The sequence below is a fragment of the Caenorhabditis elegans genome, chromosome III (assembly GCF_000002985.6).
Source record: "Caenorhabditis elegans chromosome III".
In the NCBI taxonomy this organism is placed as follows: domain Eukaryota; kingdom Metazoa; phylum Nematoda; class Chromadorea; order Rhabditida; family Rhabditidae; genus Caenorhabditis; species Caenorhabditis elegans.
The window spans coordinates 12779736-12793209 of record NC_003281.10 but is presented as its reverse complement, the minus strand read 5'-3'; the positions used below and the strand labels follow the sequence as shown (position 1 = coordinate 12793209).

Below are 13474 nucleotides of genomic sequence, written 5' to 3'. Positions count from 1 at the left end.
CTAGAAGTTGATGTTTTTTTTTTAAATTAAAAATTTTTCTCACAAGTTTATTATCACTATTATTATTATTATTATTACTTCAATGTTTAAAAAAATCAATACAATCCACCAGCAATATTCGGCAGACTATCGATTTCATCGGGGATCAGATGTAGATATGCAACCCAGTAAAATACATTGAATATGATGTACAGCGTCGGAAATGCCAGTTTCGAGAAATTATCGATTTTGTTGACGACCTGAAAGATTTTGCCTTATCCTAAGCTTGAACCTAAGCCTAAGCCAAAGCAGTGACCTGAGCCATGGCCTAAGCCTAAGCCTAGACCTAAGCCTAAGCATAAGCATAAGCCTATGCCAAAGCCCGAGCCTGAGCCTAAGCCTAAGCCTAATCCAAAAATGAATCAATACCTCAGCCGGATCTCCATTCCTCAAAGTTTTCTTGGCAATTGCTGCTTTCACAGCCATACGGTAGAACACTGGAGAATTTTTTTCAAAATTAATTTTTTTTTCCAACTGCCACTCACTTGAAGTATTTCCCTGTTCATCCTTAAAACACAGTTTCTTCCACCATGGAACTGCTTTAAGCCGAGCTTCTTCCTTCTCCACAGTCAGATCGTCCACCTGAATCGTGTCACGGCGGCGGGCTCCCATCAGACCTGCTGTGAACATTTGGCCCATCTGAAAATTTTAAATATTTGTTTTAGATAAAAAGAACCAGAAACCCACCGCGGTATTCTGCTCGAGACCTTTTAAGTCGTGAATTTGTTTCCGAATATATACAATTTGCGCATAATTTATCACTGCATATTCCACCATTGCAGCGAAAAGAAAGACGAAACAGGTTCTGAAATGTAGGCAGGTAGGCATGATGTAGGCACGTAGGTAAGTTGAAGTGGGCATCATAATGCCTATCCCATGCCTACCTACGTGCCCACCTCATACCTATTGCATTCTATTATCATACCCATGTACATGCCTATGTGACTTTAATTTGTAGGCAAGTAGGTAATTAGAGTCTGACCAAAATGCCCATCTTATGCCTGCCTACGTTCTTACCTAATAAATATTTCAGGCTCCTTGCGTGCCTACATGCCTTTAGTAGGCACGAGGTAGGCAAGTACCTACCCAATGCCTATTCCATGGCAACTTGCCTAAAAAATATTTCACTCACAAAATATAGACATCCAGTGCTGTAGAATGTGAAACTTTCGGCAAATCCGTCCGCAGACCAAATCCAATTGTGGACATTGACAGCACAGTCATAATTCCCAATGAGACCCTAGCTGGCGATGCTTCCTTATTAATCCAGAATGATACCCATGACATGACAACTACCAATGTGCACGGCGTATAGATTTGAAGGATATAGTAGCCTTGTTGACGTTGTAGTTTGAAGTATACATTGAGAACAGAGATGTCTGGAATTTTTTGGAAATTATTGGCTTTTATGCCAAAATATGGGCGGAGCCTATTATTGATTTTCTGCTAATTTTCAAGAGTTGTAATTTTTTGCATTGTCGAAGACGTTGCCAAAATACTTTTGCAGATTTTCCAACATGAAAACTACAAAAAAAATCTGAAAACTGTGCCAAGAAATAGGCGGATACTATAATTGGTTTTTCACAGATCTCCAAAAGTTTTCATATTTTTCAGATATTGTTACTACTAAATCTAAAATCACCAATCACCGGAAAAATCAATATTACTCGGCGTTTGCCGCCAGCTTCCTACCCAAGGCTTCGCAACTTCTTACCCAAGCCTTGCCCAAAAAATAAAAACATTTATAAGGAGTTGCCAAGACTTGGGTAAACCTTGGGCAAGAGTTGGGCGCCGCCTCAAAAATGAAAAAAGTCGTCGACTGCATCGTCGTCCCGAGGCGTCGCCCAAGTCTTACCCAAGTCTTACCCAAGTTTTGCCTATTTCTTACCCAATTTATACCTGTGTGTTGAACTTTGATCTCATTTCCCGTTGTGCCGAAGTCTTACCTGCTGAGCCATGATGGTCGCGCGAAAAGAAGCACACTAGTAATAATATTTCGTACTCATATTCTGATAGATATTTTTGAGGAAGTACCAGACATATCTGATTGATACGGTATTCTCACATACCTTATTTCATTTGTTTTCAAGTGTGCTCCCTAATGATTCTAAGTTCAGAATTTACAGAATTACTGTAATTCATGTTTGTTTCATGTCTTTCAATTTTATAAAAGTTTACATTTTAAAGGAACAGTTCAGTCTTAGAAAAATTCAAAATTTGATGCATAGGATTGACTGACTATTATTTGACTATTGGACTGACTAGGAGAAGAATAATCCTGAAGATAACTTTTCTTTTTATTTTTAGAAAAATTATATGGCTTATTAGACAAAATGGCAATAAAAATCAGACTTTGTTCGTACATTTTTTTAAACAATGTTAGCCATCAGAGAAAAATATTTAGAATTTGCCTTTGAAGGGACAAGTTTTCCTGTGAATTCTTTCAATCACATTGAAATTCCTCTATTTTAAATAGAAATTAATCAAAAGACAAAGTGTCGATTTACGCTAAACATTGCGCATGCGGGATTTCGGAATCTTGTTTGTTCTTTACATTTGCAAACTTGGGTAAGAAGTTGGCAAAACTTGGCTAAGACTTGGGCAGAACTCGGGCGAGGGAGTTTACACTAGAATTGTTGAAGTTGGGTAAGACTTGGGCATACGCTGAGTTAGAAGTTGGCAAGAGTTGGGTAAGAAGCTGAAAAGGCCCAAACTTGGGGAAGAGGCTGTCGGGAATTGCCGAGTAGGCTCCGCCCATATCTTGGTTGCTTTTTCTGGCTTCCCTCATAAATTAAAATGGTAGAGTTTGCCGAACTAGGCCATTTTGACTCGGCCAGATCTGGGGTAGATTTACGGAAAACTAAATGTATTTGTCCGTGTGGAGTACACGACTTTCCCACGCGTTGTCCGGCAGGCGATTGTCAATGGAGCGCGAAAATGATGAGTTAAGATTGACAAAATTGGACAAAATTCAACAAAAGTTGGCAGAAGTTGGCGAATATTGACGAAAGTTGGCGAAATTTTGCAAAAATTGGAAAAAAAATAGTAGGTCTTCCATGTAGGCGCTAAAACTCATGCCTGGCTGACTTCAAGGCGACCTCCGTCTGTTTCTGCGCATTATGCTAAAGTATACGTGAAGGCAGCGTAAGGCAGGCAGGTTTTAGGCAGGCGTCAGGTCCTGAAACCGCAGTGCCTGCCTACTATGGTAGCTCTAAAATAGTTGTCTACTTACTTCGATCGGAGAACCTAAAATCCGAAACATTCCTCTCCGATTTTGATAGTGACAATACTTGATACTGGCTCAACGTGTTGCCCATTTTTGCGTCCAGCTCAACATCCTTCCATTTGTACACTACATCCTTTGAAAAGTATCCAAGTGATCCAACTTCAATTGGGCATGCTTGTGTATCCATCGGGAATTTTTTCAGAAACATTTGGCAACGGGAGCGGATTGTTAGTCTGGAAATACAATTTTAATTTTCCATAAAATTATTTCAAAAAAATATATGGATTTTTCATTTAAAAAAAGCAACTGGAAAAAATCCACTACGTGACATTCCACTTGTAAATTAAAAAAATTAATTAAAATTTTTTCCAGCATGACAAAACGAGTCAGTGGGGGGGGGGGGGGGGGGGGGAGAATTTCAATCATTCCCATTTTATCATTCAAAGAAGAGAAGACACTCAATTGGTCAACATTTGGATTTAACAGAAGTAATCATGGAACCAAATATTGAGTGAGTTTTCGTGAGTAGGTAGGCACAAGCGCGGAGGTAGGCAGGCACATAAGACAGTAAGAGTAGGTAGGCAAGAGCAGATTTAGCTTGAGAAACACGTAGACACGATGCAGTAGGCAAACACGTAGGAAGTTAGGCACATAGGTTGACAAACAGGCTCAAACAGGCAGAGGCAGGCGCGTAGGTAGGCGTAATTATATATTTAGCAAATGTACAGATAGGTAGGTAGACAATGCCTGGTAATCAGGCAGACACGTAGGTTAGTAAACATGCAGGTTGATAGGCAGGCGCATAGGTTGGCAGATCTTTAGGTGAGTAAGCGCGTAGGTAGGCAGTTAGATATGAGTAATGTGCAGGTGTGTAAGAAGGCAGACAAGTAAGTACGGCATTCTGCAGGTAGGCATACTTTTAAGTAGGTGAGCACGAACGCAAGAAGGCAGGGTAACAGGAAGACATGCGAATTTGTAGGTAGGCACGCCTACCTACCAAAAACCCGATTTTTTTCTCAATTTAAAAAATTGAAAAATTCTAATCCTTATAGGAAAACACGCCAACGCCACACGAAATTCGAGCAACTCTTCGGAACCGGAACCGGCACCCAACCCAACAACTCGCCCTACCAAAATCTGTCGGATATGCCATTTTGGCCGAGCAAAGTCCAGGATAACGCCAAGATGTATCTTCCGCCGTGCATCGATCCGAAGACTGCAGCGGAAATTAAGAAAATCGATTTGACAACCGAATTCCGTGGAAATCAGCCAGTGTTGTCGTACACAATCACTTGGTTGGAGAAGAAGACGGACAAGAAGTTAGAGGGATCTATCAAAAGTTCTTCGAAAAAGACAGAATCGCAGAGTAGATCTGTAACCAGCTCTTTGTCGGATGATTCGTTGGAAGCTAAGTCGCCCGTGCAATCGGCCAAGAAAATTTCGTCAATGATGAAGTTTTCAGGAAGTGAGTTGCCTTCTCTATTGCCAGTTGGCGCCAGCTACTCGCCCGATGTTGCCCGCCGCTTGCGTCTGCCGGCGACGCCGGCGAATGGCGCTGAGGCTGTCACAGCGCGCCGCTAGATAGCCCGCCACTGTCCTAGTAATACATATTGAAAAACTTTCAGAAGCTCGATGCGATGGTCCGTGTGCTCGAATTATCGAATGGACAGATACCGTCATATTTGGATGTGATCATGTGATCTGTTCGGGTTGCCGTAAAAAAGCATCAAGCACTCCATTGTTCGATGGTTCTCCCGGATGTTGTAATGAGTATTGTATTCAACTTGCAAAGGCAAACGGGGATAAGGTCTGCGTTGGGCAATCGGAATCTGTTACCTCGAACATTTCGGTATGCAGAAAAATGCACACAAAAATCGATATAAAATCGATTTTTTTTTTCAGTACGCCGGAGCAATCGAATCGATTCCAATTCATGTCTGCATTCTGAAGAACCAAGGTCACAATGTTCTCCGAGCCCAATTGGAATTGGAGTTCCCGTCTTCGGCGCGGCTTTCTGCTATTGTCAGAGCCTTGTTTCCTTACAAGTACGTGTTTACTTTGATGCCAAAGTTCCATCAAACTTTGCAGAGATCTGTTGAAGAAGTCCCGCTTCTACTACAGCATCCAGAAGCCCATGAGCCGAGCCGATCTCCTGCCGATCTCGCTGACTGACACTAATCTTCGTTTCCACGATATTGTCAACATGAATTCGGAGCCGATTTTGTACTTGATCGTTGTCGGGAAGGACATTCACTTTTCGGATTGAGCCCTGGCAGAACACTGATAAAAATTGCTTCTTTTGATTTTTTTTCTTGTGATTGTTAGTCTAGTAAGGGACAGTATGCGGCTACGTAAGAGTAGGTAGGCAAGTAAATAGGTAGGCAGGCAGGATTGTAGGTAGACGTAATTATTTACATAGCCGTAAACAATTAGGCAGAGGTGTAGGTCAATAGGCATGCAGATTGATATGCTGGCGCATAGGTTTGCAGGCGCATAGGTTCGCAGGTGCATGGGTAGGCAGGTACATAGGTAGGCAGAATGTACAGATAGGTAGGCTTACTCAGGCAGACTGGTCTTTAGATAAGTATTGGCATTAAGTGGGCACGTTGACAATCTGCAGGTGCGTAAGAAGGCAGGCAAGTACTTAGGCATGTAGGCAGGCTTAGGCAGGTGGGCAGGCATAAAGCTGGTACTTTTTTCAAGCAACGAACAACCCACCTTTGTGAAACATGAACCTGACCATCTGACCGTACTCTGAATAGAATATTTGGCACCGTTAGTGTATGTAAATATGATTTTCGTCCGTTTCTAATGTATGTATCCGGTATCCAAATGTCTTTTAGCATCTTGCTGGCCAGTGGAATTTCGGGTTTGGAAGGATTGATTGGGGTGAACGCGAGACGTCTGTCGAGCCACTTTTGACGGAAGTAGCAATCCAGTGAAAATTCCTGGAAATTTTAAACAAAATTAACAAATTAATCTTGCACTATTTTTTTGTCTGAAAATTGACTAAAAAGTCATTCGCCAGAGCTGAAAAATTGCTTTGTTTTTTTTTTCGAAAAAAAAATATTTAAAAAGCTTTCACAAATTTTCCAGAAGGTTCTAGAACGTTCCAGAATTTTCTTAGAATTTCCTGAAAGTTTTTTTTTTTTTTGAATTCCTCAAAACATAATATTTTTCTCAAACAATTTAAATTTCCCGCCGAAATATTCACGGGGTTCTGGCCTTCCTCGTTGAATTTTTCTCCATTTTTCCATTGGCAATCGCCCGCCGGACAATGCATGGGAAAGTCGTGTACTTCACACGGACAAATACATTTAGTTTTACAATCGAGCCGCGACGCGACACGCAACGCGCCGTAAATCTACCCCAGATATGGCCGAGCCAAAATGGCCTAGTTCGCGGCAAACTCTTCCATTTCAATTTATGAGGGAAGCCAGAAATATTTTCTCAAAAATTTAATTTTCCCACAACAAAATATTTTTCTCCGAAAAATCATACTTCCCGCCAAAAATAATTTCTCAGGCAGTTTAAATTTCCCGCCGAAAATATTTTCTCAGAAAATGGAAAGTTCTCGCCAAACAATTTTTTCAGAAAATTCGATTTTTCGCCAAAATATTTTCTCAAAAAAATTTGAGTGCACCGCCAAACAATTTTTCTCCGAAAAATCATATTTTCCCGCCAAAATATTTTCTAAAAAATTTAAATTTCCCCCAAACAATTTTTCTCTGAAAAATCATATTTTCCCGCCAAAATAGTTTTCCCAGAAAATTTAAATTTCTCGTCAAAATATTTTCGAAGGGTCTCACCACGAAGACACCACCCACAATTCTTAAAGACGTTGAGTGTGACGTCACATACTATATAAACTACATAGGCTACAAACTATGGAATTTTCGTTGAACACATTCCCCTCATACTCCTTATTTTTCCCTCTTATCTAGGAACTAGAATTTCTTTTTTTACAGAGTTCCGTGACAATGTTACATGTATTTTAAGTGTATCCTGCCAGATCCTTCTTTCCTTTTCTCTTTTTCTGTGTCATTAACTTTTCACGATAAAATGCAGGAGAGGAAAGACAACAGCAAACATTATTTAGGAGCTTTCAGGAATCAGGAAAAGCAATTTTAAAATAATAAAAAATTAACAATCATTTCACTTTTTTGGGCTAAAGAAGCCTGATTTAGATACGTTCTAAAAGCTGAAAACCGGAGTATCGTAAATGAAAAAAATCTGCAAATTCAGAAATACCAAGAAAATCACAAAAAAAACATTTTTGAATTCCCTCCAAATTGAGAACATCCCGACCAATCAGCGATTTGCTCCGCCCAAACCAATCAGATCAAGTGGGCGGAGTTCGACGACGCTGATTGGTCCGTGTGGCTTTTCGTTTTGGTGGGGATTCAAAATTTCAAAAAAAAATTGTATCTTACCATATTCTGCTCTGAAACTGGACCCATTGATCGGATCGAAATGTCAACTTCAACTTGAAGTGGAGAGTTGTCTGAAAATATATTTTAGTAGTATAAAAATCATTGAAATGTTTTACCAGGATTCACGGGTCGAAAATTCTTGTCTTGATTCAACAAAATCGTATCCAAAACTTTGGTGGTATAGCGGATCAACGTCTGATTGTAAGTTGTGCTTCGGCTGCTTAACCTGAAATATCTGTATGTTTGTTTGTTTGTCCGTAAATCTTACCGTTGTCTCTTCATGTCTATGACAGCCTGAGAATGATGTCCATGGATTAGAGCAATGATGGGAATTATGAATACGGTCACCATGATTTGGCTGAAATTTTTGGGAAATATGATTTTTTGAGCCAAGAATAAAGTCGTGTTAATGAGCCCGAAACCTCTAGAAACCTCTAGAGTTGTTCAGATAAAAATTCAAGGAGTGGAAACAAATTTTTTCTAACTTTTTTCGGAAAATAATTAAAACACTAATTTTGGTAAAAACCGGTAGATTTAGATGTTTTAGTTTTTTAGGAGCTTAAAAATTTTTAAAAATAGTCTAGAATTTTTCTTCAATTTTTGAACTTTTTTGCGTAATTTTTTTTTATTTTTGAAATTTCAGGCAAAACTCAAGACATTTTTTTCAGACTTATGCTTTGGCTTAGGCGTAGGCTTAGACTCAGGCTTCGGTTTAGGTTTCGGCTTACGCTTAAGCCTTGGCCTAAGTTTAGAGTTAAACTTAGGCCTAAACTTAGGCTTAGGCTTAGAGTTAAACTTAGGCCTAAACTTAGGCTTAGGCTTAGGCTTCGGCTTAGGTTTAGGTTTAGGTTTAGGCTTACGCTTAGAGTTAGGCTTAAACTTAGGCTTAGACTTAGGCTTAAACTTAGGCTTAGACTTAAGCTTAGGCTTAGGTTTATGCACAGGCTTAGGCTTATCCTTAATCTCAGGCTTAGGCTTACGCTTAGAGTTAGGCTTAAACTTAGGCTTAAACGTAGGCGTAGAGTCAGGCTTAGGCTTAGGCTTAAGCTTGGTGGTGGAGGGGAGGCGGAAGAGAAAAAAATCCCGGAAAATTAGAAAATTCAAAAAAAAACAACGAGCAATGAGAAATTCCAAAGACCGCCGAAAAACCATAATAATTGCCTTCAAAAATTAAACGTTGATTTTTAAGCCTATTTTCTGCTATTTAGAGCAAAAAAAAAACACCTCTTAAAAGTTTTGGGATTTCTTTAGAAATGTTCAGAAATCTTTGGAATTTTAGTGAACAAGTCTAAAAAAGTAGTCATTGTCGTCCGAGCCGAGAGACGAGACGAAAGCTCTTCTTTTTCAAAAATAACGCGTTTTTCTATGCTCCCCCTCCCCCCCCCTTTTTTTGCCTCAATCACCGATTCGAAATTGGCTCACATTTCCCGTAAATGCTTGTGAATAGTGCATCATCAGATTGATTTAACGGAGCCCCGGGGATGAAGAAGAGGGTAGGAGAAGAAGAAGTTGTCATTCAAAACAAAGAGTTGTGTTTTTAGGACGTACTACTCCTTTACTTTTGGTTTTCGTATATCACCTTGTAGGATCTCACTATTTTCTATTTTGGGACTTTACGAATTACTGGCTTCACTCTTAAATTGAAATGGAAGAGTTTTTGCCGAACTAGGCCATTTTGGCTCGGCCATATCTGGGGTAGATTTACGGCGCGTTGCGTGTCGCGTCGCGGCTCGATTTTAGTCCGTGTGGAGTACACGACTTTCCCATGCGTTGTCCAGCTTGTCAATGGAGCGCGAAAAATTCAATGAGGAAGACCAGAACCCCCTTGATGCAATTTTCCCCAAAAATGGTCTCGCCACGAAATTTTTTTTTTTTTTTTTTTTGAAATTGTTTTAGAAATTCAGAAGGAACTAGAACTCAAAAAAGCCTACAATTTTTGTTATTTCTTAAGCTTCTGAATCGTTGATCATAGGCTTGAAAATTTCAAACTCTTCAGAGACAAGGAAATTACATGTTTTTGTCAGGAAAATACACATTTCAGTAGGAGAAGGTACAGTAGGACTGAGCTATGTATAAAAAAAATAAAATAACCAATTTTAAATATTGAAATTTCCGAATTTAAGGATTTTAAATTTCACAAAAATTTAAAAAAAAATTAAAATCGCAAAATTTAAATTTGAAAACATTTTTTTAAAAATTGCCGGAAAAAATTAATTTTTTAAAAATTGCTTTCCTTAAAAATTTGATGAATTTAATTTTTTCAACCCTGAAAAAATCAAGAAAATCCAAAACTAGCTTATTCATTTGAGGGGGAAAGTCAGAAAACTCCAAAAAATTTGGAAAATTTCTTTTAAAACTTTTTTAAACTGTTTTATTCGAGATACACGTGGTGTCAGACTGTCCCATAATGCTATGATCTACGAAAAATGCGGGAATTTTTGCCGATAAAAGTGTGACGTCGACACGCTCTTAACCATGCGACACTGCGTCTCAATTCCCGCTTTTATTGTAGATCGTACCTTTATGCCGTTACCATTATGGGACAGGTTGACACCATTATGGGACAGGTTGACACCACGTGGAGATATCACGTGGTGTCAGGGTTGTCCCATCGCTCCACTGCACACTAAAGGCGGGAAATAATTTTTTGAAAAATTGTGACGTCACAGCGTATTTTGAATCAATTTTTGTTAAATTTTTTTACCATGTTTCAAATAATTTTCTCATGTTACTTAATTTTTAAAATTTTCACCGAAATTTCACCGAAATTCTAAAAAAAAATTGCAAGTTAAGTTTAGAAATTGAAGCAAAAATGTCAAATAAAACAAACATTTATTCGAAAAATTATAAAAAAATTTCACAAAATCGATGCTTGAAAAAAATTATTCGAAATGCGCTGTGACGTCACAAATTTTCAAAACAATATTTTCCCGCCAATTGTGTGCAGTGGAGCTATGGGACAGCATGACACCACGTGTCATTTTGGACAAAAAGCCCTACTAGAAACTGGCGTAGAAAGCAAATTTTTGAGGATTTTTCGAACGGGCAGGAAAACGTCAAAATAAAATTTGTACTCCCAAAAGTCCTAGAACATTACAAAAATGACAAGTATCGGGTTTTTGAGATTCAAAACGACAAAAAGCCGCGCATAAAGGGCACATAGAAATAGAAGGAGAAAGTGACACCCGCTTTCTATCCACCAAATATAGGCCCCCAAGGGGAGCGGGTGAATACATGTTTGTCACACCATTTTTGTGAAGAAGAAGGAGCAGAAGCAGAAGAAGCTCATCTTTCCTTCATTTCTCCCGTTGTTCTTCTACTGACTTCTCACCAAAAATATGTGTATGTGACATGGCAGCTAATTGGGTTCCTGCATTCGTTTTTTTTTGTTGTTTTCTACGTGTTCCACTTTTAACTGAAACATTGCTTTTTACTATGTGCCTGTTAATGAAAAAATGGCGTTTTTTTTTTGCAAACGGTATTCTAGGTTAATATGACAGGAACTAATTTTTGCTCAAATTTTTGGATTAACCAAAAATATTATCCAATACCTATGTATACCAAATATTTTTGAATACCAAAATTCAAGATTTTTCGGGCACTTATAAATTTTTTCTGGAGTTCCAAAATTGTATGGTTTGTTTATTTGGATGCGCATACAGAAAATGTATGTCAAAATTTTCTGAAAAAGTTTCGCACGCTTAAAAATTTAAGAGCTCCAAAATTACGGTACTCAGTCTCAACACCAGGAGTGTGCGGCAAGTTTGCCGAATTTGCCTTATTTGCTTGGTTTACCGAATTTATCGAATTTCCCGAAATTACCGGCTTGCCGTTTGCGGAGATCGGCAAATTTGCCGAATTTCCCGAAATTGCCGAAATTGCCGGATTTGCCGAATTTGCTGAGTTTGCCGAATTTACCAAACTTGACGAGGTTACTGAATTTGCCGAATTTGCCGAAATTATGGGGTTTGTCGAATTTACCGGATTTGCCGTTTGCGGAGCTCGGCGAGTTAGGCGAATTTACCAAATTTCCCGAATTTGCCGAATTTCCCAAAATTACCGGATCTGCCGAATTTTCTAAACTTCCCGAAATTGCCGGATTTGCCGAATTGGCCGTTTGCGGAGCTCGGCAATTTAAAACATGTGGACCGAATTTAGCATAGCATCGTGTTTCTTCCATTTTTTTATTCAAAAAATCTAAACGCGCAATAGGCAAAAATCGAACGAAACCCAGTGAACTTAGTTTTTTCTATTAATTTTGGCACTTTTTGAGCTTCAAAAAATATTTCAATTTACCGAGTATGACGACCACGGCAAGTTTGCCAAATTTACCAAATTTGCTGACTCCGGCAAATTTCAAAATTCAAATCAACACGACAAGTTTTTGTACTATGTAAATTTAAAAAATTTTCGCTATTTTTTGTTTTGATATTCTCATAATTTTTGCAATATGTTGCTAGAGAGTTATTAAATTTTAAAAATCCATAAAACCTTTAAAAAATTTCCAATAAATTTTTAGAAAGCTTGAAAAATGAAACAACCCGAAAAAATATCATGGGCAGAAAACTAAGAAAAAAATTCCCGAAGAAAAAAAAAGGAAGGAAGGAATTTAGGGGGAGCCTTACGGAATTGTTCATGAATTTTGAATCGACCTCTATCTTTCTTTCTGGGACCAACCGCGACAAAATTGCAATTCTCCTTCTAGTCACCCCATTTTTTGATGGCTTTATTATGACTTTTTTTCTGGGCGAGCATTATGAAACATTTTTTATGAGCATCACATTTTTCATTTATATTTTAGTATTGTTTCTGGAAATGGGGTAGGGTAGACTATACTTTTCTCTTTTTTCTTGTGTTTTGGTCCGTGTAAGAGGATCAATGCAAAATTATTATTTCTAAGAACTTCTTCATAAAGTTCTAAAAAAACTGAGTTAAACTCATGTTGAGACTTTTTCCTTTTAATTTTTTGTTCTTTTTGTGGACCAGGGGTGTGCGGCAAATTTGCCGAATTTGCCGAATTTACCGAGAACGGCAAGTTTTGAGATTTGCCGCACACCCCTGTTGTGGACGAGGCGCACCTCAGGCGTTGGCGCCTGCCTCAAATCTGCCTGCCTTTCTCTGATTTTTGGCTTAAGCTACTGTGTTTGGTATTTTGGCTTTGTAAATTAACGTCCTTTTCAACGCCTTTCGGCTGCCTTCTCAACGCCTTCCGAGCACCTTTTACCCGCTTCTTGGACGCCCCTTTCCCGCCTTCTGAACGCCTTTCGTCCTGTTCTAGGCCGTTTCTTGGGCGCCTTTTGCCTGCCTTCTTAACGCCTTTCGAGCGCCTTTTACCCGCCTCTAAGACGCCTCTTTTCCGACTTTTAGTCGCCTCTCGCCTGCCTCTAACCTGCCTTTTGCCTGCCTCCTGAACGCCTATACACTACCTCACGCCCGCCTATCGACCGCCTATCGCCTGCCTCTTGCCCGTCTCTCGCCTGCCTATCGTCTGCCTCTCGCCTACCTCTGACCCGCCTCTCATTCTCCCATTCCTCCAAGCATTTAAAGCGATATCTCTGGCAACATTTGAAGTGTCAAAAAGACAAAAAAGGGTCTCTCTATACATCTCTGCGTCTCACTGTTCTCTCCGCGGGGTGCTCTGGGACCGCCCCTCACTTGTCTGTGTGCTCACGTCAAGTCTTATCCACCCTGTCTCGAAATATGCTGAGCAGCATCCTCTTGATTTAGTAGATTTTGGAAATTTCTTACAATTTTCAGCATTTTTTCTCTAATTTAA

At 39.3% G+C, this 13474-nt stretch overlaps 2 protein-coding genes across 2 annotated transcripts; one reads left to right on the top strand and one right to left on the bottom strand.

Moving 5' to 3' along the window:
* Window positions 1-33: 33 nt before the first annotated feature.
* Window positions 34-8056, bottom strand: lgc-37 (Ligand-Gated ion Channel). Its single transcript, NM_067261.7, has 10 exons — window positions 7967-8056; window positions 7815-7924; window positions 7699-7769; window positions 5984-6213; window positions 3272-3498; window positions 1172-1418; window positions 727-844; window positions 525-678; window positions 409-476; window positions 34-239 (listed from the first exon to the last, which is right to left on the bottom strand). The coding sequence occupies exons 1-10, from the start codon at window positions 8047-8049 to the stop codon at window positions 96-98; spliced, it is 1452 nt and encodes a 483-aa protein (NP_499662.2). The 5' UTR covers window positions 8050-8056; the 3' UTR covers window positions 34-95.
* BE10.1 (RING-type domain-containing protein) lies at window positions 3690-5567 on the top strand. The gene is made up of 5 exons (NM_067262.4): window positions 3690-3776; window positions 4318-4730; window positions 4891-5114; window positions 5168-5310; window positions 5354-5567. The coding sequence occupies exons 1-5, from the start codon at window positions 3760-3762 to the stop codon at window positions 5529-5531; spliced, it is 975 nt and encodes a 324-aa protein (NP_499663.1). The 5' UTR covers window positions 3690-3759; the 3' UTR covers window positions 5532-5567.
* Window positions 8057-13474: the final 5418 nt, after the last annotated feature.

Coding starts and splice junctions, on each gene's coding strand:
- lgc-37 (NM_067261.7), bottom strand. CDS start 8,049: ATGGTGACCGTATTCATAATTCCCATCATTGCTCTAATCCATGGACAT. Junction 7,925..7,966: donor ATAGACATGAAGAGACAACG/GTAAGATTTACG, acceptor CAGATATTTCAG/GTTAAGCAGCCGAAGCACAA. Junction 3,499..5,983: donor CAGGTTCATGTTTCACAAAG/GTGGGTTGTTCG, acceptor TTGTATTTCCAG/ACTAACAATCCGCTCCCGTT.
- BE10.1 (NM_067262.4), top strand. Junction 5,115..5,167: donor CTGTTACCTCGAACATTTCG/GTATGCAGAAAA, acceptor TTTTTTTTTCAG/TACGCCGGAGCAATCGAATC. Junction 5,311..5,353: donor AGAGCCTTGTTTCCTTACAA/GTACGTGTTTAC, acceptor CAAACTTTGCAG/AGATCTGTTGAAGAAGTCCC.